The sequence below is a fragment of the Physeter macrocephalus genome, chromosome 9 (assembly GCF_002837175.3).
Source record: "Physeter macrocephalus isolate SW-GA chromosome 9, ASM283717v5, whole genome shotgun sequence".
Taxonomy (NCBI): domain Eukaryota; kingdom Metazoa; phylum Chordata; class Mammalia; order Artiodactyla; family Physeteridae; genus Physeter; species Physeter macrocephalus.
The window spans coordinates 41415053-41440903 of record NC_041222.1 but is presented as its reverse complement, the minus strand read 5'-3'; the positions used below and the strand labels follow the sequence as shown (position 1 = coordinate 41440903).

General features: G+C 36.6%; 1 protein-coding gene across 6 annotated transcripts in view; it reads left to right on the top strand.

Annotated features, from left to right (window-relative positions):
• SMC5 (structural maintenance of chromosomes 5) overlaps positions 1 to 21088 on the top strand; it is a 107991-nt gene extending 86903 nt beyond the window's left edge. For 5 of the 6 annotated variants that reach the window (XM_024126724.3, XM_024126726.2, XM_028493885.2 and 2 more), the window contains 8 exons: positions 11613 to 11738; positions 14189 to 14233; positions 14681 to 14776; positions 15282 to 15386; positions 15604 to 15723; positions 17095 to 17274; positions 17354 to 17449; positions 18611 to 21088. In XM_024126724.3, coding sequence (XP_023982492.1) covers positions 11613 to 11738; positions 14189 to 14233; positions 14681 to 14776; positions 15282 to 15386; positions 15604 to 15723; positions 17095 to 17274; positions 17354 to 17449; positions 18611 to 18754 — 912 coding nt within the window. In that variant the 3' untranslated portion in view covers positions 18755 to 21088. The remainder of the gene's footprint in view (positions 1 to 11612; positions 11739 to 14188; positions 14234 to 14680; positions 14777 to 15281; positions 15387 to 15603; positions 15724 to 17094; positions 17275 to 17353; positions 17450 to 18610) is intronic. The other variant, XM_024126725.3, reaches the window with a different exon arrangement.
• The last annotated feature ends 4763 nt before the right edge of the window (positions 21089 to 25851 follow it).

Sequence of the window (25851 nt, the reverse complement as noted above, 5' to 3'; positions counted from 1 at the left end):
ATGAATAACAAAGACAGACACTCCTATCACTCAGACAATTCCTAGGGTTTTAGAGTCTTCCTCCCAAGAACCAGGGACAAACATCAGTCAAATTCTATATTTTACAATACCCTTGAACTCCAAAATATAGGTGGGTAAGATCAAATCAGCAGCAGCATCAAGACTGGTGTGGTATCAGAAAGTATATGGTAAGAAGTAGAGGCAAGGCTCCAAGAATCCAAAAATCAAGTCACCAACAGGTACTCATCTCTAAAGAAAAGAGGCCCCATTTGTTGTGGAAAGTTCAGCAGACCAATTTGAGAGCAGCTGAAACTGGGAGGTGACTGTAGACTCAAGAAAGGTCAGGTGGTGCTGGGGTGGTGGTTCAGGCCCTGTGAACTCTCAAATTAACTGAAACTGCTTTGCAGAATAAAGCTGCTTACTGAGGAGAACTAGAACTACAGGATAGACTAAGGAGATAGTAAGCATGTATCATGTGATTATGAGGCTGACACAGTAGCTAAAGGCACAACATTCTAAACATGGGAGAAGGGAGACAGTGTAAGTAAAATGGAATATTGCTGATTGTCCTATAGGTACTCTTAGGAAATAAAAGGATACTACTTCAGATTAGATGCTTTGGGAGAGGGAAATGAGGGGAGGGAGAATTTCAATATTGTTTAGAGTAGGAACCAGTATCTCAAAAAAGATATTAAGGCCATAAGGATATTGTATAAGATATTTTGCACATAAATAATCTTTCAAATAAAAATAGCTTTCCTAAATGCCAAAAATAGATGAAAAAGGGAGAAGGGGACAATATAAAACAGATTACATCACTGAAGATTAGCTATTTAATTTATATACATATTAAGACAAAACAATGGCAGAACTTAGGCCAAACATCAATCAATCGTATCATTAAATATAAATGGAGACAATTTATCTTTATAAAAAAATTTTTGAAGTAAATTCTCATACTATGCATAATATGAGAGGCACATCTAAAAGAAAGAGATTCAAGAAGGTTTAAAATGAAAGGACAATGAGCACAAGGGATCTTTTGGGGTCAAAAAGACTCAAAATATTAATCAAAAATATATGATAAACCTATGAATTTCATAATTGATACTTAAAATAATAATGGTCACCTTTGGAGGATATTAGGGAACAAGCTCATGATTTTGAAAAATGGCAAAGAAAGAATCTAGCATTTATGCTGTCTTTTTTGTGTGAACTATTTAGGATAAACAAATGAGATGGGGAAGTTTTTCTTTACAGAAGTATTTCAGTTAATAAATGCAGAAGGAATTATACTGTTAGAATATCACCACCTTGTAGCTGCTAATGAATCAGTGGATCACATTAGCTGCTAACATCACAAAAAGATAGCCAGATATTTATTTATATGTATCCTGATGGAAGGACATAACACACCACCACCTATGAACTAATCTTGTGAAAAAATCAAATTTCAATCCGATTAAGCCTCTAGAACAAGGTTTCTCAATCTCAGCACTATGAATATTTTGAACTGGATAATTCTTTTTGTGGGGGGCTGTCTTTACCAGCATCCCTGGCCTCTATTTGCTAGATGCCAGTAGTACACCGTTCCCTCAGCTGTGACAACCGAAAATATTTCCAGACACTGCCCTGGGGAGCAGAATTGCCCCCATTTCAGAACCATTGCTCTAAAACTACCAGTTTCCAGGAAATACAGGAGAGCAAAAAATATGCTAAATGACGCCACAGGAATACAGTCAGCAAAATCTAGAACATAAGGTACTATACAGGGACAAATCATTCACTTTAGCACTGTCCAATAGGAATATAGTACAAGCTGTATGTCATTATAAAGTCTCTAGTGACCGAATTTTAAAAAGTAAAAAGAAATAAGTAAAATATCTATCCATTTAATAGTAATTTAACTCAGTAAATTAAAATGTTATTTCAACATGTAATCAATATCGGAAAATTGAGATATTTTACAATTTTATAATAAGCCTTCAAAATACTGTAATAAATACTTATATCTGAATTCAGTTGATACATTTTCATCAGAAATATTAGATTTTATAAAAATTAAGAGTCGCAAAAGTAAATTCGTATACTCAGATTATGCTAAACATTTTCCAGTGGCTAAAGTGAGTATTGATTTTAAATTTTAAATTATTTTAAATTAAAAATTTAGTCTCTCAGAACTCTAGTCACATATGACTTGTGCCTTACTTTATTGGGCAGTGCAGTACTGTAACTAAGATAAAAAGGGGAGAGGAAATGTATAAGCTAAAAGGGACCTAAAAAACGTTCTAACCGGGCTTCCTTGGTGGCGCAGTGGTTGAGAGTCCGCCTGCCGATGCAGGGTACACGGGTTCGTGCCCCGGTCCGGGAAGATCCCACATGCCACGGGGCGGCTGGGCCCGTGAGCCACGGCTGCTGAGCCTGCGTGTCCAGAGCCTGTGCTCTGCAAAGGGAGAGGCCGCAACAGAGAGAGGCCCGCGTACCGCAAAAAAAAAAAAAAAAAAAAACAAGTGCTAACCAAATACTATGTGTGGACATTATTTTGATCCTGATTTGAGCAAAGCAACTACTTAAAAAAGAAGTTCTAAGAAATGGAATTTTGAATATTGACTCAATATTTGATAATATTAGAGTCTACTGATATTATTTTTTAAGTTTGATAATGTGGTTATGGATTTTTTTTATCTTTTAGAAATACATTGCCGTAATATTTACAAAGAAAATAATGTTTGGAATTGCTTCAAAATAATCCAGGGAGGGGGCCATGTGGGGAGGGAGTATAGATGAAACTGTGATGGTCATGAGCTGAGAATTGTTGAAGAAGCTGGATGGTAGATACATAAAGGTTTATTATACTGTTCTCTCTCCTGTTTCATATATTTCTACATTTCCCATAATAAAAAGTAAATGTTTCCATTCTTGGCCATGATGAAACAGGGGCTCAGTTTACCCTCTTATTTTAAACCACTAAAAGATGGGACAAAGTATATAAAACAAAGATTTTCAGACATTGAATAACAGGCAGCACAGGGCAGTGATTCCCTAACAGGAGAAGGGAAAACAGAACCAGGTGAGCTCTACGATTGCCTTAGCTTATTGCCTGGAGAGTTTCTAGGCCACAATGTAGGGAAGAGGGATTTAATAGGAGAGAGCATAACAGTACAGATCCTACAGACATTAAAAGGATTTATTCATTGAAATGAACAAATTTCTTAGCTACAAGCTATCAAAGATCACTGAAGAAGGAGCTAATTAGAATAGCCCTATATTTACTAAAGAAATCATATTTGTAGTTAAAAGCCTTCCCATAAAGAAAACTACAGGCCCAGAGGCTTCACTGGTGAATTCTACCAAGCATTTAAAAGAATTAATATCAATTCTACCTAAAGTCTAGAAAAGGTGAAAAGGAAGGGAATCCTTGACACATTATATGAGGCCAGCCTTAGATATCAAAACCAGACAAAAGAAAACTACAGACCAATATCTCTCATGAACATAGATGAAGAAATTCTTAATAAAATGTTAGCAAATCAAATTCAGCAGTATATAAGAGTAGTATATCCTAACCAAATGAGTTTATCCCAGAAATACAAGGTTGATTTAACATGTGGAAATTCCTAAGTGTAAATTCACCACATTAACTAGAGAACCACATCATCTCATCTCAGTATATGCAGAAAAAATATTTGATAAAAAATCCAGTATCCTTGTATGATAAAAACTTTCTGCATCTAGAAATAGAAGGAAACTTCATCCTCCTGATACTCAGTGGTGGAAACAAGGAAAATGCTCACTCTCACCAATTTTATTTCACATTGTGCTGGAGGTTCTAGCCAGTGCAACAAGCCAAGAAAAAGAGAAGGCTTACATATTGAAAAGGGAGAAGAAACTTGCCCATTTCAGACAAATATGATCATTTCTGTGGAAAATATTAAGGAATGTACAGAAACACTTCTAGTTGATTTAGCAAGGTTGCAGGATACAAGTTCAATATGTAGAAATTAGTTGTGGTTCCGTCTGTTAGCAATGAACAATTTGAAACTGAAATTTAAAAATACTGTGTACAATAGCATCAAAAATATTAAGTACATAGGGATGTATATATATTGGCTTGGCCAAAAAGTTCATTCGGGTTTATTTGTAAGATGTTACAAAAACCCGAACGAACTTTTTGGCCAGCCCAATATATATGACCTATACACTAAAAACTATAAAAGTAAATGGAATTGATTGTGTTCATGGATCAGTGATTCAAGATTTGTTAGAATGTCAGTGCTCCTCCAAATCTGTAGATTCAGTAAAATTCCTAGCAGGGTTTTTGGAAGGGTTTTAGTCTTTGGAAGTTGACAAGCTTATTCTAGAATGCAGTGGGCTTAGAAGAACTTTGAAAAAGAACAAATTGTATGACAGAAACTACCTAATTTTAAGACTTATTACAAAGCTACAGTAATGAAGAAACCATTGTATTGGTGTAAAAATAGACATATGGATCAGTGGAACAGAGAATCCAGAAATAGATACACATATATACAGTCAGTTGTTTTTTGGCAAAGATACTGAGGCAATTTAATGTAGAAAGAATAGTTTAACAAATAGTGCTGGGACAATTGAATAGTCACATACAAAAAATGAACTACAACCCTTACCTCATACCATATACAAATGGATCATAGACTTAAACGTAAGAACTAAAGCTATAAAACTTCTTGAAGAAAACATAAGAGAAAATCTTAGTGACCTTAGTTTTGACAAAATAGAATAAATAGAACACTAAAAGCATGAATTATAAAGGGAAAGAAATCAGAAGTTGTACTTCCTCAAAATTAAAAATTTTTCAGTAGACACTGTTAAGAAAAGGCAGGCTACACACTGGGGAAATGTATTTGCAAAACATACATCTGACAGAGGACTTGTATTTAGATGAAGGGCTCTTACTATGGGCCAAATCTAGCCTAAGGTCTGTTTATGTAAAGTCCCTGCAAGCTAAGAATAGCTTTTGCATTTTTAAAAGCCTCCACCCAAAAAAGAATATGTGACAGACTGTATGTGGCCCTCAAAACCTAAAATATTTACTTAGTGGCTCTAGATAGAAGAAGTTTGCTGACCCCCGATAGATACTATAAAAAGAACTCTTAACAATCATCAATATAAGGAAAGCAATTCAGTCAAAAGAGCAGGCCAAAGATTTAAACATATTCTTCACTAAAGTATACAGAGAGCAAATGAGCACATGAAAAGGTGCCCAACCTTATTAGTCAGTAGGGAAATGTGAATTAAAGCCATAATGAGCTATCACCACAGACCTACTAGAATGATTTAAAATTTTAAGACTGACCAAACCAAAGTGCTGGTGAGCGTGTGGAGCATCTGCAACTTGCATACATTTCTAGTAGAGATTTAAAGTGAATAACCACTTTGGAAGACCATTTGAGAGATTCTTAAATGCTAAACATATACCTGGCCTGTGATCCAGCCATTCCTCTCCCAGTATTTACCCAAGAGAAATAAAAGCATACGTCCATGAAAGACTGGTACACAAATGTTTAGCAACTTTCTTTGTAATAGCTAAAAAATATGAAATTCAACAAAATGCAGAATGCTTAGTGACTGAAATAAATCAGTGTGGTTGCCTGTGAAGGGTACAGTGGGATGGATTACAGAGGGATACACAGTTGTTGAAGGCAATAGATATGTTCGGTATTGGTGGTGATGGTTTCACTGATGTACATATTTGTCAAAATTCATCAAGTTGTACACTTTATATATGTGCAGGTTATTTATTCATTAGTTACACTTCAGAACTGAAAAATTTAAGGAAAAAACTTAAGATTTTATCACTTGTTTCACTGAAGTTTTTTTTCTAGTATGAAATTTTATATACAAGAGTAAAAAGAGTAATATAACATCCATGTGTCCACTGTCCCTTCCAGCAGATGTAACGCTTCGCCATATTTGTTGCAGGGTTTTAAGACTATTCATGTATTCAGAGTCCCCTTGTACCCTTTCCTATCCGTTCTTCTACTTTGCTAGAATATACTCCTTTCTAGAAGTGGTCTGTACATGATTCACTTTACACTTACCAGAAACAAACGTGTTGTGTAAAAGTGAACTATAGTAGTATCTTTCAGTGGAAAGAGTCTTTAGAGGCTGGGTAGCCATAGGATTGCATAGATGAATGGAAAGATTAAATCAGAGTAGAAGAACAGCTTCATTATTTTGAAGCCAGCTTCTTCAAACTCTCTGGCTTCTTGAAAAAGCTTATGGCTAGAAGAAATGAGAAAAAAAACAAGAATTTTGCTAGCAGGTAAGCATCTTAAAGTACGCAGGCACAAACACACCTAGCCAAAAGGAGCTGAAGGTCAGGTTCATTATCCTGGGGTTGGGTAGTTCAGTTGGAGCAAAAACCGGAGGGTTGGAAGAGGGGAAAGTTCCTTCCCTCTCCCTACCCCACCCAAAGAAAAGGGGTGGAGGAAGACAGGAAGGCAGCGGATGTGTAGCAGTAGTCACTCTGAATATGCAGAAGAGATACGGCAAAGAAACTTGGGTGTGGGGTGTGGGGGTGGGTGCTGGATGTAGAACAAGTTTCCAACGGAGAGCTCATCAATGTTTACTTCGTGGGAGCATAAGGGAAGTCATCTGCAGCCTGTGTGTTCTCTTGGTAAATAATGATAGAGCCCATGCCGAAGTTTCTTCATTGATTGAGCCTGTGAACCTGGTTGTTGAGTATGGTGCTTTATAGAAGAGATTTCATGAAGGACTTGACCCCTTATGCAGATATATGGAGCTTTCTGTCCAGTCACACGAGACAGTATTTGATCCTGCTGCCTGAAGTTTTGTTTTTGAATTGTCAATGAGAACTTAAGAAAATTATGGGTGTCGTGTTACAGAAGTATCACAAAATCATGTTAACTTTGGAGTAAGCCCTCTCCCAGACTTCAGCCGCTGTTGACATGGTTAGAGATACTCTTCAGCAGCCTTAGTTCACATAGATGTACTAAGATTAGGTGCAAACTGTGACTCATCCATTTTGTTAGTAGTAGCAGAAATAGTAATATTTTGAGTTGAGCTGACTACTCTGGAGAGTAGGAAAGTTCTTGTGAGGAGGTTTTGTTTTCAATCTTTGAGTCACTAATTTTTTACAAAGATGGCCACATTATACTGTCTAGAGAAATAATCTGATTAGCTGCGTGTCACTCTAGATTTTGTTACCTGGAAATAATACCCACTCAGTTCTCAGCCTCTTACCATACTCACACACACCTTTGTCAGGTTCTTCCATACTAATCTTACTTGATACTACCCCTGGCTTTATTTTGTATTTCCTCAACAATATTTTGCAGCATGGTTTCCCTTTTTTATATGTTGATCTGAAAGTTATTAAATGCTTTTTATTCATAATTGTCTTACCAACCCTTTTGTAAGGTTCTTTTATTTCCTACACTATGTTTTGATAAGTTTTGTTACTGACTGATCATAGTCACCAACCACACATTTTAAACAGTCAAGAATGATGAGTAAAAGATACAGAGAAGAGTGTTTGGTAGCTCATTTTGTCTTTCATTTGCTCTTTTTCCTTCTCGTGTTTGCTGTCACTTACCCATATTTGCTCTTACCTATTCTTCTGCTGTCCTACTGCATTTGAAACAAAAAGAAATCATTTCCTTCCTTCCCTCCCTCCCCCCCCTCCCCCTTTGGACACACTGCAGGTTGTACTAAGGAACCATTACTGCCACTTCAGGGTTTGTCTTTTACCCTGATCATGAAAACAAGTTCACAAAAGAAGACTGACACAAAAATTCAGTAGGGACTGGTGAAGGAACCTAGGGATAACTAACCACCACTGAGTTTGAAACTTCCTCAAATTATTGGAAGGCAAATAGGGCAAAAAGGGTTCCAGACCCATAAAACATCTCCAGAGGTATGTCATTACCTTCTGGAATATTTTTACGACAATAAGCTGACTGAATCCAGATATGGAGTGGACAGATGGATGTACATGTTAGTTGGTTTTTACTTTGGGTAGCGTTCCTAACCACTCCAAGCCTACTGTCTTCATCCATAGGTATTATGATACCTAACTTGCAGGGATATTTGTGATAGTAAATTTAATAATATACATCATGATGCTTAGTGTGTGCCTAGCATGAAGCCCATATTTCCTTAAGAAGTATAGATTTACATCAGGATTAATATTACAAGAATTGGAAGTTGTTAAATTTATTTATCCTAATACTAAATTTAGAAATTCTGTGCTTTCATCTGATGTTCTTTCCTCTGCCGGCCTGCTTACTACTCTCCCACAAAAAACAACTTCAGAGGACTTTTTTTTTTTTTTCCAATTTAAATGAGATATATGTACTTGGCGGGAAAAAATCCTTTCCCAAGTAAATAGTATTATTGTCACTGCTTCACTGTTTACTATTAGATTGACTGAAATAGAATTTGTAAGCTTGTATATTAAAACGTCAGTGAAGACCACTGATTTCTAAACTTCAAATTCGACGTTAAAATTTTAAGCTGCTTAAAAAAAAGATTAAACACTTTTCATATTTCTAAAATATATATGCAGTCCAGTATGAATGAAAACTTATGGTTAACATTTGAATTTGAAATCAATTACATTGGAATGAAATTTGGTTCTTTTCTTTATATGAAAGGAAAATTGAGGAAGAAATGTTTTGATCTACAACCAGTTTTTAAGTAAAAGTTTATGCTACCTAGAACATAGTTTAATTCCTTTCACACCAAAATGGCTTTCATTTTGTTTCACTCTTATTTTAATAAATTAAGTAGAATATTTACTGTGTTAAGTTTATGTGCAACATATATTTAGTAAGAAGTTTTGTGAACAATCTGATTTTTTCCACTAGAGGGCCCTCTTAAGAGAAGGTTTTTCTTGTTTAGTGTCAAGGTATTTCTGTACAACTTTCATAACAATTGAACTTTATCAAAAGACTTTCACACAAAAGATAATACGTATTCATTTCTTTCAGGATATGTACCTACAGAGTAATCTTTTCTGAGATGGTGGGGGGTATTTTGTAAGTTTGCCATTTTCTCCCCTTATGTTTTACACAGATGAACTGTTTCTGTGGCCTTTTAACTGTTAAAAGCTAGATTCTATGAAGAAATGTAAATAAGCCCTTTTCACTAGCCTGAATTTACAGTGTTATCTTATATAATTGAACTCTTTCTGCACCCCACCCCCGCAGAAAAACTCAGTAAGAATTACGGGGTGGGGGAAGAACAGGTGCTATGTGAATAGTGTTACAAACATGTATGTATAGAAACAACATTGTCTTTTTTTTTTTTTTTAATTTATTTTTGGCTGCATTGGGTCTTCATTGCTGCACACAGGCTTTTCTCTCATTGCGGCGAGCAGGGGCTGCTCTTCGTTGTGGTGCGCGGGCTTCTCATCGTGGTGGCTTCTCTTGTTGCGAAGCACGGGCTCTAGGCGCAAGGGCTTCAGTAGTTGTGGCTCGCGGGCTCTAGAGCGCAGGCTCAGTAGATGTAGATGCGCACGGGCTTAGTTGCTCTGTGGCATGTGGGATCTTCCCGGACCAGGGCTCGAACCCGTGTCCCCTGCATTGGCAGGCAGATTCTTAACCACTGTGCCACCAGGGAAGCCCTCTGATAAAGATTTTATTAGACATATGCCACCAAACAGAAGGAAACTATTGCATTAGCTTTTGTCCTAAGCCCAGAGCCCCAGATATTCAGCTTGGGAATATTTCTTTCCCATAATGTTCTAATACTTCATTTTAGCAAGATCCAGAGGAATAGGAAGCAGGAAGAGAAGACTTTAGGAGTGTTTAGTTCTGTCTAGCTGTCCCATGTTTTGCATCTGCCTGAGTATAATAGGCTCTAGAGAGCAGAGTAAGGGTGACTGGGAGTCTAATTTTCTTTTATTTCTCTTGATGTGTAGGGGCCAAGGAATCCATTCAAGGAAACTTTATATTGATACTAACTGATCAGTATAAAGGCTTGCTTTCATTTTCAGATCAGTCCAGTATATATATACTTTTACTTTTTATAACTTTTGTCTTAGTTTACTTTCTTTGCTGTCAAACTTGCATGCATAAAAATTACCTCAGGACATTATTAATAATACAAATGTCCAGGCCTTGTTCCCAGAGGTCTTAATTGAACAGATCTGGCTTGTGGCTGGGACATCAATACTGTTTAACAAATCTTCCCTCTATCTCACCCCTGCCCTGGTACTTTTTGTGCAGACCGAAGTCTGATGGAAAGAGCAAACTAAGACCTGTTTTCTTTTTCAGGAACCTAATCATTTGCTATTTCCATCTTAATATCTTTGAACCACATATAAAAAAGGAGATAATACATTTCTTTAGGATGGTAATGAGGATTATATTAATTACCATATAGGATGGGGGAGATAACCATCGTTGGCACACAGAAGGCATCCCATGATGCCTTTTTTTCTTTTTCATTTTTAACATCTTCATTAGAGTATAATTGCTTTACAATGGTGTGTTAGTTTCTGCTTTATAACAAAGTGAATCAGTTATATGTACACATATATCCCCATATCTCTTCCCTCTTGCATCTCCCTCCCTCCATCCCACCCTCCCTATCCCACCCCTCTAGTGGTCACAAAGCACAGAGCTGATCTTCCATGTCCTCCACGATGCCCTTCTTGTTACACATGAAACTTTCGCCACCTGGCTCTTGCCCACCTTGCCACTCTCATCTTTTACATCCTTACCTCTCCTCCAGCCACACTGAATTTCTTGTTCCCTAAATAAGCAGGCCCTGGAGGCTTCCGTGGCCTGTACATTTTAAATCACCCATCCTGGGAATGCCTTCTGCTGCTCCCTCTTTAGTAATTTCTTATTTGTCCTTTAAGTTCATTCACTTGTCATAGCTTCTGTGGCCGCTCTGACCTTCCTCCATCCCTTGCCCGCACCACACACATACTCTCTTTGCGTAATTCCTTTCTTTTTTAATGTGCAAAATGGGGATAATAATACTGTACAGTGCTGTGAGAAATAAGGGAATGTGTGTGAAGCACCTAGCACATAAGCTTTCAGTAAATAGTAGCTGTTTCTTGTATGGTAATGACTTTGTGTATCTTTTTTCTTATTCACCTTTCTATGCTCAGTGCATAATAAAATACTGACATTTGATAGGTTCTCAGTAATTATTTGGTGAAGGAACAAATGGGTCCATGAATAAATGATAGCTACATGAAAGGTGCTTGGAAAACTATCAAACATTATTTAAAGGTTCTGCTTACATTTGAATGCTGAGTGTTTGGATATGAAGCCTACATACTGTATATATCAAATTTTATTAGAGTGTAATTATACATAGCTAAATTAAACTTTCAGAAAAAGGCAGTTAAATTTAAATTTCAGAGCTCTTATGGATTCAAGAAATGCCATATTAATGTCCCAGTATATTTTGAAGTTTAAGTTCAAATGTAACCTTTACAATAAAATCAGCCATGGTTTGAGTTATGTTTTCAGAAGATTTGCTTATCACAATAAAAATTCAATAATATATTTGATATAATGTGGTGGTTTAATAAAATAGCCCTCTGATTTAACAGTAACATACAAATTTTCAAAATATTTTTCTTGTATTAGCAACATTTCATCGAGTTGGATGAAAGTAGACAGAGATTATTGCAGAAATGCAAGGAACTTATGAAGAGAGCCAGGCAAGTATGTAACCTGGGTGCAGAGCAGACCGTTCCTCAAGAATATCAGACAGTAAGTATAAAAAGTATATAACGCTACAAGCTAACATTTAAGACAGTTATTTTTAAGCTTAAAGTGTGTTAGGCATTGTACTGGGCCATGAAAAACACAATGTGCCATAAAATATGAGATCCCCCCACCCCCCTGCCACCATTTTTAAACTGAGTATGTATGTAAAGTAATTTTGCTCACCGAATTTCACTATACTCGGACTTGGACACCAGTCAGTCTTATTGCTTCATACTAAAGTTATTAAAACATGGGTGTTATTTTGAAAAATTATTAATGCCATAACATTCATTCTTCCAGTAAAAAGCTTTTTTCCCCAAGCACCCTTTTAAGAGGTAGGGTCAGGAGATGGGTTATAGCTTTTCATGGAAACATAGTACCAGTAATTGATATATAAGGAACGGTAAACAGAGGTGATATTTAGACAAACGAAGGCAAAATGAAAATATTTTCCTGGAAATTAGGGTGTTTATTTACGGTTGAGTGGGAGCTGAATCTTTATGGCTGACATCTGTTGCTAAGGAAAAAAAGAGCCTTTCTTTCTTTACATTATGCGTATTTTATATTCTGACATATCATTCAGTTAGTAAAATGAGAAGATGCTGCCCTTTCTTCCAAGTTCCACCATTAAATAGGTAGCCCTGTGACCCACAGCTTTATCTGACAGGTAGGAATACCTTACCTACATACTTACTCTCCCAGAATAATGTCAAAGTAAAATTAGAAATAAAATTTTAAATATCTGGTATTTGTGTGGCTTTTTTAATTTTTAATTTCAAATGTTATCTATTTCAGTAGATAATGAAGTGTCTGCTAAAGATATAAATAGAACTAGAAATAAAACTTTTGGATTATAATTTTCATATCCTCAAAGATTGTGTTTTATGCTATCAGACCCAGAAACTAGGGAGAATGGATCTGTTTGGATACATAGTAGGAATTTAGTAGATATTTGTAAGACAATTGAGGGGCTATTGTTTCTAAAAATAAAACTTCTCCAGAATACATTGTGTTATAAAATAAGTAAATATTAGTACAATATCTGTACTAATTTTTTCTTTCAGAAAGTAGCATGATTCTATCCTTGATACATGGTAGTGTTTTTGAAAGGAACAAGATTAGAACATAGTTCATGAGTTCATTAAAAATGTATTGATTACCTTCTATATATCATGCACTGAACAAAATACACATACCTCTCTCTTGAAATTTATATTCTGGTCTGGAGGGTGGGGAAGACAAATCAAAAAGCAAACAGATTATGTCGGGGATAGCAAGAGGTACTAAGAAGAAGAATAAAACAAGGTAAGGGGCTAGAGTGTCAGGGAAGGCTCCTTTGAGAAGATACTATTTTAGATGAGTCCTGAAGGAAGAGAAGAAATCAGTCAAGTGAAGGTTTGAAGGAAAAGCATTCCAGGCAGAGGAAACAGCTCATACAAAGCTCCTGAGGCAGAAGTATACTTGGCCTGTTTCAAAATAGAAAGAATCTCAGTGGGGCTACAATTTATAATCCAAGCAGAAAGGAGGGCAGAAGCCAGATCCTGTAGGGCCTTATAGACCATAGAAGGAATTTGGGCTCTATTTTGAGATGGAATCCGCTGGAGAATTTTAAACAGAAGAGTTATAGAGGTAGGACAACTTCAGTTTGTAAAAGAGCACTCCAACTGCTATATGGAAAATAAAGTAGGGATACCAGAATGGAAGCACAAAGACCATTTAGAAGATTATTGCTTTGGACCAGGCAAGAGATTTTTGTGGCATGGATTTGGGTGGAAGCATTAGAGACAGAGCAGTTTACAGACTTGAGGTGTCTTTTAATGACAGAACCAGCAGGACTTGCTAGTGGATTTGAGTTGAAGGGTAAGAGAGAGAACCCCTAAATTTGTTCATTTACTGAGATGGAAAAGATTGAAGGACAAATCAGTTTGCTCAAATTGGTGGGGAAGGTGAGGAAGTTGAAGATTTGTGTTTCACCATCTTAAATTTGTCTATTAAAGAGTCAAATGAAGATACCAAGTGTTTGGCGCATGAGTTCAAATCTCAATGGAGAGGTCAGATTCAGCAAAATACACTTAAATATCTGACGGCCTATAGAAGTTGAACTACTTTCCAAAAGGTTAGGGAAAAAAAGACAGGTTAAGATATTAGATTAATACAGTGTGTTAGGATCTTTTTCAAGGTTTCCATATTCGTTTTGTACATTGTAGTACATAAACTTTTGCAGGTTGTGCTGAGAAAACAATGTACTGCTTTGCCTCGCCCCACAATAAAGTATCTCTTCTAATTTGTCTCTGTGGCATGGTCTCAGAAGATAGTACTGTGGTGAAATTCTACTGTCAAAGTAATTGGATTCTTAGGATGCTTTTGTAGTTCTTCACAAGTACAGTATAAAGTTCTAACTTCTTGCTCTCTTTCAATGCCCCACATATTCTGGACCCATTCTACCAATTCAGCAAGTACCCACCATTCCAAATGGACACAACTCCTCACCCCCCATGGTATGCAGTGCTCATTCTTTTTTCCAAGCTCCTGTCTCCCCTCTGCCTTACTTTTCCCTAGCCATTTGCTTTAAGTCCCAGAGATGGAATCTGGGTCTGAATTCTCTTACTCTCTTGTAGCTCCTGTAGCATGAACTGATACTTCCTTTCTCTGAATTCCATTAACCTGTATGATATGTACTGCTTATTTTAATACTCAACATCAATACATTGCCTTAAGGTGTTAGCCCATGTTATTAAGTATATAAATTTTGTTTTCTTTTAAAGCATAAGCTTTTTGAAAGCAAAAAGCCGTGTTTATAATTCCTTTGATTCCTTAATGTGTGCTAGCATGCTGTTCAACACATGGTAGATACTACTTACTCAGAATATTTTTCTTTTAACTATTTGAATTGAACTATTTTCACCGTACTATCTATAATAATGGACAATTTTTTTCTTCTTTAGGCTTTCCAAGATCTTCCAAACACCTTGGATGAAATTGATGCTTTATTAACCGAAGAAAGATCAAGAGCTTCTTGCTTCACAGGACTGAATCCTACAGTATGCCTCTTTCCCAAATGCCCACTGCAGCCGCCACCGTCACCACACCCTCCCCCAAACACAAACATGCGCGCGCGCGCGCGCGCGCGCGCGCACACACACACACACACACACACACACACACACACACACACACACTTCCCTCCAGTACTTGCCTCCCACTCTGTACTGGAGCTCTTGGTAATAATAAGCTAGACAGCAGGAACAATGTGCTTTTAAATGCCAGATTCTGAATCTATTATAATTTTAAATAGATTCTTCCTAAGGAACACAGTGTTCTGTGCCTTTTCTTTATAAAAAGATTACTTGGGCTAACCTGAAATACTGCAATGTCTATTTTTTCAAGGATAAAAAATGGCATTTTCAGTATGTTACAAGAACATAAATTAACTGCATACAAACAATGCAACAAAAGTGGCATTTTCAGTTAATGTTTTAATTGATGCAAAATTGTCTATAATTTTATCCTTTGGTAGATTAATCTTAAAGATTTTTTTTCTGCCAGGTTGTTGAGGAGTACACAAAAAGAGAAGAAGAAATAGAGCAATTAACTGAGGAACTAAAGATAAAGAAAGTTGAACTGGATAAATATAGGGAAAACATTTCACAGGTAATTATTCAACCATTTTCTTTTTCTCATGTGCTTACCATTAATCATATGGGAATGTAGAATAATGCAAAATGAAATGATACATTGCATTTTTTCTTAGAAGCGTATGTTCTCATGACCAGATTGAGATTGATATTAAGTTTGTTTTATATAAAGTTTTGTATCAATGCAATAACACTTCTTTTAAATTGTGTTTTAATATTGCCTTTACTTACAGGTAAAAGAAAGGTGGCTGAATCCTTTAAAAGAGCTGGTAGAAAAAATTAATGAAAAATTTAGCAATTTTTTTAGTTCCATGCAGTGTGCTGGTGAAATTGATCTCCATACAGAAAATGAGGTAAAATTGCATTTGAAATGTTTCCTGGCAAGTAATTTTAATTATATGCTAAAAAGTGCATGTAAATTGTTTATTTACTCTAAAGTTATATCTGTGAAAATTTGGCTTACAAAAATTTGTCCAAAGGAAGGAAAAGACCATATATGGGATTCCATCAGGCTCACTTTTTTTTTTTTTGGTGACATTTGAGATTAGTGACTAATACCTTACAAAGTCTTTTCATATCCAGTCTAAGTAATGGTTATTCAGGTGTGGTAAGCAAATGCATTGCTTTTTGAATCTGCTACTCAAGTTTGAAGAGTCATAAACAAATTGGCAAACATAACTGAAATATAGTATAGTATCAGTGGTTTCCTTCTGATCAAAAATTTCAGTTCACAAGAATAAAAATATTTAGAAATTTGGTACCAATTTCTTGAGCTATACGTTCATGCATTGCAGTTGTGGGTAAAATAAGATTTCCATTAAGAAATGTGTAAAGAGGGACTTCCCTGGCAGTCCAGTGGTTAAGACTTCGCCTTACAGTATAGGGGGTGTGGGTTCAATCCCTGGTTGGGGAGCTAAGATCCCACATGCCTCTTGGCCAAAAAGCCAAAACATAGAATAGAAGCAATGTTGTAACAGACTCAATAAAGACTTCAAAAATGGTCCACATCAAAAAAATATATATATATATTTTTTTAAATGTGTAAAGAGATGAACTGGGATGTGCTTCAAAATAATTGGGAAAGAGGAGTGGGTGGAGTTATAGATGAAACAAGATTGGTCATGTATTGATCATAGTTGAGACTGGTTGATGGTAGATACATTAAGCTTATTTTAGGGTTCTAATTTTGTAAATGTTGAAATTTTTCCCTTATAAAGCAAGGTAACACCTTTATTTCCCCTCAGGAACTTTACCCCATGACTCCTGTATCTGCTTAGTGTGAGACATAAGGATAGCAAACATCATTTCACTTTAAGTTTTAGTAAGATATTAGACCTGCCATGAGAATTGTCATCTACTCTACATAGTGTGGGCTTGTTAGAAGGAAGGGATGTGTTATAACAAATATAATTTATAATATACTTTCTATGTACCAGACACTGCCAAGCACTTCTAGGTTTATCTTGTTTAATCCTCAGAACCATTCTATAAAGCAGAATGGTTTAAAACTGTATTTTATAAACAAACTGAAACAGTAAAATATTAGAACCACTTATTCTCTGCAAGCTCTAGAGGTCTCCAAGGATCTATTTAGATAAAACTAATATCATGAGGTTTTAAGTTCTTTACTCTTATAATTGATTTATTCAGTCTATTTTCAAAAAATTGTATGAAATTACCAGAGAAAACTCTCACCTTTCATCAACTTTTAAAATGTTTTATAGGAAGACTATGATAAATATGGAATTCGAATTAGAGTCAAATTTCGCAGTAGCACTCAACTGCATGAATTAACTCCTCATCATCAAAGTGGAGGTGAAAGAAGTGTTTCTACCATGTTATACTTGATGGCACTTCAGGAGCTTAATAGATGTCCATTCAGAGTAGTTGATGAAATCAATCAGGTATAGCTTATTCTTTTATTGGGTTTCACTGTATCTTGTAATAGATTTAAATCTAATCATCATTATTGTCATTGTTTAGGGAATGGATCCAATCAATGAACGGAGAGTGTTTGAAATGGTTGTAAATACTGCTTGTAAAGAAAACACATCTCAGTACTTCTTTATTACACCAAAGGTAGGTAATAAGTAACCTAAAAATACTCATACTCAGAAGTCCCTCGTGGCTAAAACATGTAGCAGATTTTGGCCCAGTATGTAAATATGAGCAGGAACACTCCCAAAGTAGAACTAAAAAGATTATAGTAATATTTATATTATTAAAGGGGACAAGTTCCAGTGACATACTTAATCAGAAACCTTGTTATCAGAGGAAGAAACGTAGGAGGCATAGCATTATGTTCTAGAACTGAGATTTCCTCCATGCTTTTGGCACTTATTCTTCCTCTAAAGAAGTTCCTCTTTTAGCACTAAAAAATGACAGGAGAATATAAACCCTAAAACGCTGGTCCTTCTCATTTCCCCAGAAAAGTCTGTTTTGGTGGTGTGCTCTGCCCTTTTTTAATTCACCAGTGCCACTGACTTGGCCCAGAGGCAGTCCTGAGTACCCCATGATCTTCTGTTCATATATTAACTTTGGGGGAAAAAAAAGAAAGCATTATCTTCACAGAGAATTTTCCATAAGCTAGGACCATTACAATGGGAAATTTTCTTTTGTGGGTCAATTATAAAACTGATGTACAGTAATCAAAGATGTATTTATTAATGTAACAGATTTTTTTGAACTAAAGTGTTCAATGAAAAATTTCATTGGAAATCCTATCTTAAATTCAATTATTTATTGAATAGTATAATCTGTCTTCTTTTTCCAGCAGATACCCTGTGGAGTAGCTAGATCTGTTAATTCCCTATTGTTTACCAAACATGTTGGCCTATAAACCAAACCTCCCTGTTATATACACTTTTCAGGCTACCAGTGTATTACAGTGCCTCACCATAGAAGTTGCTTGAGAAGTGTTTTGTGGATAAAAGAGTGAAAGTATCCTAGGAAAATTCTGGAGGACACACTTTTCCAGGGTCAACCTAAGAAGTTGTATGATCCCATTTGGCCTATGAATATAGAGGGCTCCCAAGGCATGTTGATGATTCCTTAGGCGACGCTTCAGATGTGCTAATTCAAATGAGGATACAGTCGGGCAGGGTGTATATTGAATTGAGAACTTAAGAGTTTCATTCATATTACAAATAAAATAATATATTTGACTATACACATGTAAGGTGGGAAAGTTGTGCTTCTTAACGGAAAGCATTATATGAGAGTTTGTTTGAACACTTACAGCTCCTGCAAAATCTTCCTTATAATGAAAAGATGACGGTGTTATTTGTCTACAATGGTCCTCATATGCTAGAACCAAACAGATGGAATTTAAAGGCTTTCCAAAGGAGGCGGCGCCGTATTACATTCACTCAGCCTTCTCAATAGAAGTAAAGGGCAAGAACTTTGGGACTTTTCTGTTAAATCTTGTATACAAGTGTGGCTCAACTGAATAAAAGTTAGGAGATTCATTAAGACTAAAAGATCAGTTATTTTTGGAAACCTGCTATTAGATACAAATGGGTCGATGAAAAGAGACCATAATAACTTCTTTCTGTGGAACATCATCTGGTAGTAAAAATTAAGTCTTCTTGAGTCCTTAGCACTCTGACCGTAAGTCATTGGGTCCCCATTTTTAAAAGTATTTGCTACTCAAATCAAAGGTACAGTGGAAGGGCTTATCAATTACAAGAAGTTTAGTTGACATGGTAACCCTGAGCTTTACTTGCAAAGTAATTTTAACTACTTTTAGAGTCTAAAGATGACTCCACAGCTTAAGTCATAGTTTCTCCCAGTGTTATATTTAATTTTTAAAATTTGATATGGAAATGTCTAGTCTAATGTATAGTAATAATTTATGGCAAATCTATTCATTTCTTCCTATTAAAAAGATTACCTTATCTCCACTAGGAAATGGAATTTTATGAGCCTTTAAAAAAAGTTTTATGAAACTTGATACTATAATTATATTGGTATCTCAAAGGAGGGAAAAGTATTGGGGTTCAAAAATGGTAGCACGACTTCTTTGAAATGCCACAAGGTGGCCACTAGATGATGCAAAAAATGCAACCAAAAGATTGACAGAGAGTAAAATCAAGTGCCAAGGGTTTTTAAAGAATAACCCTGTAAAATGTGGGTGAGGTTTTTTGGGTTATGGTGGTTTTTTCCTTTTTTTAATTTAAAGTCATTTGTATTTTACATCTTAAATTTCTAAAGCATTTTCATAATTTTTTTAGTAAGATTTTTCTTAATATTTCTTATACTGGTTTCTACAATTTATATTTGAAATTTCTCAGTGTTATGTAAAGAGTGAGGAAAAGCATTGATTTGTTCAAAACCATAATGTTTTTAGAATCTAAGCTTATATAGGTCCTAAAACTGTTTTGATCCTACCCCATTATCTTAGAAAATCTAGTTTAAACTGTTCTTTCAACATGAAAGAATTAGATGAGAAAATCATTTGTTTATCTCTGCGTTATACTAATTAACAGTGCCAAAACAAATTCTGTTCTTTTAAATATTGTAAAATAACGGACTAGATCAAGGACATATCTTTGAACAATGGACTGGATCTGTGCCGGTAATAACAGAATTATTTTTTTGACTTGGCAGCTTGACTAAATTGAAGAATTGCAGTCAATTTGGGTTTTGTATGTTCTTAAATAGCCACTGAAATTTATATTCTTGTTAGGTCAAAAAATAAACCTCTTACTTGGACATTTTCTCTTTAAAAAGCTATTTTTTTCTTCATAAAAATGTAAAAGAGCCTTCCCCTCTTAAACTAAGTCTAATGCATATACTATGAAAATATTTTAAAATAACATTTTTACTAGTGCAAACAACTCATGTAAACCTTGAAAACCTTAGTAACATATTAGTAAATGGATGTTGTTACCGAATGTTTTTGTTATTTAATGCTTCATTTTCCACCAAAGTATCTTTACTAATATGTGCTTGGTGTAGTTTGTTTATTGTCTGAGTTAGTGCCAGTCATCTTATTTCTGCAAAATGATTATCAATGTGAAAAAGAAGTTTGAAGATTAGGTGTGTTTGAAAATAAAATGGTCAACTACCTTTCAGTTTACATATGCCAATAATTATTCCATAGCTTGTTTATAAGCATTTCTCTCTTTCTAGTGGACAAATATTTGGTTTTACATTGAATGTTGAGGTGTGAAGAATAGTAAGTCTAGCACATTAGTCTCAGCCACTTGAAGCTTCACATATTTTCTGTAAAAGTTGATTTTAATTACATACAAATTGTAAAAACTTCAAATAACAGTCGGATTTGATGAATAAAATATTTAAAACCCTAAGGTGACAAGCAGGTATTTTTAATGACAAAATCTTCATTGATTTGCCTAAGGAGAGAAATTAAAAGGTTTTTAGCATTAAGTAAAAGGAAAGATTTCTTGCTGCTTTCTAATTGTCTTTTGGACATGTGCTTATTTTCTTTGGAGTATGAATCTTCAGTGTGTAAAAAAATGTAATTTGAGGGAATTCCCTGGTTGTCCAGTGATTAGGACTCCACGGTTTCACTCCTGAGGTCCCGGGTTCAATCCCTGGTTGGGGAAGTAAGATCTTGTAAGCTGTGCAGTGCAGTGAAAAAAAAAAGTGTAATTTTGTCCTGCTATTGTGTGTGTGTGTGTGTGTGTGTAATGGGAAAAAAACTCGTTGTGGGAAATGCTACTTTGTTGGTAATAAATGCATATTTTCATATTCTTTCGTTGTATGTCATTTTAAATAAGAACTGTTTTTATATACTTTGAACCTTTGTAAGAGTCATTTTGGTTTTCAGATTTGCTGAAGTCTATTGAATGCCCACCATTTACAGAACAGTGTTTGGCAGTCCATGTTCAAAAGGATAGAAAATGTAGTCCCTTGTCTGCCTGCAAGGAAATTAGTCTAAATGAATCAAGAAATAAAAGAAAAAAAGGTTTAAACCACCTAAAGAAACCAGTTACAAGACAAGTATAAATATTTTTAGGTTGAAACCTTAGATGGCCTGCAAGAGAGCCTTGAATATGTCATCTTTACTTATGTGTCTAGGTACCTAGTTAAACTTCAGCCACTCTGTTACTCAAGAGGGGGAGGGTGAATACTGGGGACAAGCGGGAGTCTCTGCCACAGACCCAGAGATAACTGATTACCCTATGGCCTATTGACAGTGTTTTCAGAGAAAAGACTTGGTAGGTTTTCCATCACACTCATAAAAATGCAGTTGTTACAGCCTTCAAGAATTCTACATATCTCCCCACTCTACCCTGATCTAAAATAGCATCCCTAAGCTGCTCTGCTGTGCTCTTACCCTGGTTTCTCTTCATACCATTTATCACTACTTATCATTATGTATTTTGTTCCTTGTCTGTCTTCTTCACTAGAATATGAGTTCTCTGAAGACAGACTTTTTGTGTTGATTGCTACCTCCCCAGGACAAAGAAAAATGCTTATCAGTACATAGTAAGCACTCAGTAACTGTAGCATGAATGAATGCCCTTTCTCCCAACACTGACAGATATTTGAGCATATTTATTTCATTATTCATGTAGTCAATCCTTATTTACGTGTACCACTGGGAAAGCACTATGCTGTGTATTTTGAATAAAAAATAGAGCCTGCATATGATTCCACTGTCAAGAAACTTAGTTTAGGGTGGGGATTCCGGTTCAAGATGGCGAACCCCATCTTGAAGATCTTGAACTCACCTTTTCCCACAGACACACTGAGTCTACAGCTACATATGGGAAATTCCTCTTAAAAACAACCTAAAGGCTGGCTGAGTCATGACTACACATCAGGCAAGCAAGAAAATCACATCGAAGACGGTAGGAGAGGCTGGAACACAAACTCACCATAAACCGCACCCCTGGTGGGCCCCAAATTGGAAGAGAACTCAAAACCAGGAGCTTCTTGATGAGGAGTGAAGGGTTTGAACCCCACATCAGGCACCCCAACTTTTAAGACCTACACCTCGAAGACAAGCCACAATCTAATTTTGATAACCATTGGGGCTTATGTCCCGAGACCCAAGCTGTAGTGATCTGAAAAATGGCTCTTAAAAGGCTGGTGTGCTCAAACTCACCAACCCCAGGTCCCAGCTTAGAAGCAACATATCACACCCAGACATAAGTGAAGAAGGCTCACCTGCTTGAACTGAAGCATCAGCCTTCCTGAGGGCAGGTATCTACTTTGACATGCGCATCTGGGAGCTGGCTAGGACATTCTGGGGACAGAGACTGGCAAGTGCTATTCTCATGCTCTCCCTTTGCCATGCTCCAGAGCACAAGTGTCTCTCGGGTGAGAGCTTTCACATGCATCTGATGCCCTTTATTTTGCTGGCCGCTGCCTGGAGGACACCTCTTGATCGCCTAGCTCTTGAGGCCAGGGTAGCTTGTGTTCATGGTCCCATGGGACTATAAGAATCAGTGTCACCAGAAAAATCTGGTGCCCCAATTTTTGTGGCTACTGCTAGCGAGCACCTCTATACCACCTGACTCTGGTAACCATGGGGCCTATACCAGTGGGTCCCACAAGACAATAATCAATGGAGAAAGAGTTCTTAAATAGCTACCATCCCCAGAGAACAGCAAGAGGCAACAGACCCAGGAGCTCAGTCTGTGCAGAGGGCCTATTAAAAATCATGGCTGCAGCCTGAGGGACAGGCTTCTGATTAATCACACATCTGGGGGCTGTCAATATTTTCCAGAGGTCTGGGAGAGGGGGTACTATCTTCAAGTTCTCCCATTGCCATGCTCCAGAGTGCCAGTGTCTCCCAGAGGGGAGCTTTACACGTTTGGTATCCTGGTTTTTATATCCGGTCCTCACTTTTTGCAGCTTCTGCCCCAAGAGACAGCCCTTGATTGGTTGGCTGTGATGGCCAGCGGGGCTTGCATTCCTGGGCCCCACAGGACTGTGGCTATCACAGAGACAGTTCTTGGCAGAACACTGCACACAGAGCAGACTGAAGTATACCCTCACCCCAGTCTTTCTGTGAAGTAAGCCTCTTTACTTGTCCTGGAACTTTGGCCTGAGAAGCAGGCTTCAAATTTGGCACACATCGAGTGGCCTACACAAAATTCTCAAGGGATATAGGCTATGGATGCCATCCTGGTGCTCTCCCTCTGCCTTGCTCCAGCTTGCTGGTATCTCCCAAAAAAGAGCTTATACACTTGTCTGGAGCCACAGCTTTTTTGCCACCCAGGGATACCTCCAGATTTCCTGGCTCTGGTAGCCAACAGGGTTTACACTTGGAGTCCCACAGGACTACATATATTTCCATAGTGTTAAAAGCTGCTGCCTGAGGATCTGACTTCCTATCAGCCTGAATCTAGGTAGTGAGAACCTCCCCCTGGGACACGGACAGGTCATGGCACACCCTCAACTACTGGGAGCTATTAACAATATAATAGGTGCTTGGACAATCAAAAAGGTTTGAGAGAAAACCAAAGGCTAGGGCAGGGTTGAGCAACTTTCATCTGCTACACAAGGCCATTCCTTTAGGACTGAGAGAAGTGGTTTTATCTACTGCACACAGGGAGTCAAGAAAACGAAGGAACAGAGGAATATGTTCCAAACAAAATTACAAGATAAAAGCTCGGGGGAAAAAAGGCTTAATAAAATGGAGATAAGTAATTTATGTGATAAAGGGTTGAAAGTAATGATTATGAAGATGCTCAACAAATGGGAGGAGAATAAATGAACATAGAACTTCAACAAAGAGTTGGAAAACATAAGAAGGTATCAAATAGAAGTCACGGATCTGAAGAATATAATAACTGAACTGAAAAGTACACTAGAAGGTTCAGCAAGAGACTAAACAAAGTAGAAGAAATAATCAGCTAACTTGAAGACAAGGCAGTGGAATTCTCCCTATCAGAGTAGCACGAGGGGAAAAAAAATGAAAAAGAGAAGATAGTTTAAGGACTTAGGGAACCATCAAATAGGGTAACATTCACATTATAGGGTTCCCAGAAGGAGAAGAGAGAAAGGGGCAGAAAAATTATTTGAAGAAACAATAGCTGAAAAGTTCCCTAAATTGAGGAAGAAAACAGCAATCAGATACAAGAAGGCTAGAGAGTTCCAAATAAGAGGAACCCAAAGCAATCCACACCAAGACACATTTTCTTAAAATGTCAAAGGTTAAAGTTGAGGAGAGAATCTTAAAAGCAATAAGAGAAAGCCAACTTGCTACATACTATCAGCAGATTTTACAGCAGAAATTTTGTAGGCCAGAAGGGAATGGCACTCTTTCAAAGTGCTGAAAGAAAAAAAAAAAAAAAAGAACTTCCAACAAAGAATACTCTACCTGACAGTGTTATCATTCAGAATTAAAGGAGAGATAAGAGTTTTCCAGAGAAACAAAAACTAAAGGAGTTTATCACCACTAAACTGGTCTTATAAAAATGTTAGTGGGACTTCTTTAAGCTGAAAAGAAGGGGTATTAATTAGTAACAAGAAAATATATGAAAGAATAAATCTCACTGGAAAGATAAATATAGAAAAGGATTAATCACTGTTAAGGCTAGTATGAAGGTTAAAAGACAAAAGTGGTAAAAATAACTGATTACAATAATTAACAAAAGATAAAAAAGATATAAATGTAATATCAAAAACAGAAGTTGGTTGGTTGGAATAGAGTAAAAATGTAGAGCTTTAAAATGAGATCAGTCTTAAGTTGTTATTGACTTAAATAAGACTCCTACAGATATAAGTTGTTATATGTAAGCCTCATGGTAACACAAGGCAAAATTTTGTAGTAGATATATAAAAGATAAAGAGAAAGGAATTTAAGTCTACCAGTAAAGAAAGTCATCAAACCACAAAGGAGGAGAGGAAGAGAAGAAGATGAGAACAGAGGAACTACAGAACAACCAGAAAACAATGAACAATGGCCATAAGTTCCTACCTATCAATAATTAAGTGTAAATGAACTAAATTCTCCAATCAAAAGACATGGAGTGGATGAATGGATTAAGAAAAACAAGACCCATCTATATACTGTCTACAAGAGTCTCACTTCAGATTTATAGACACACACAGACTGAAAATGAATCAGTGGAAAAAGATATTCCATGCAAATGAAAACAACAAAAGCAGGGGTAGCTATACTTATATCAGGCAAAATAGACTTTAAAACAAAGAATGTAATGAGAGACAAGGGCATTCCAAAATGATAAAGAGGTCAATCCAACTAGGGGGCATAATATTTGTACACGCAACATAGTAGCACCTAAATGTAAAAAGCATATATTGGGGCTTCCCTGGTGGTGCAGTGGTTGAGAGTCCGCCTGCTGATGCAGGGGACACGAGTTTGTGCCCTGGTCCAGGAAGATCCCACATGCCGCGGAGCAGCTGGGCCCATGAGCCATGGGCCCGTGAGCCATGGCCGCTGAGCCTGTGCGTCCGGAGCCTATGCTCTGCAACGGGAGAGGCCACAACAGTGAGAGGCCCGCAAACCGCAAAAAAAAAAAAAAAAAAAAAAAGCA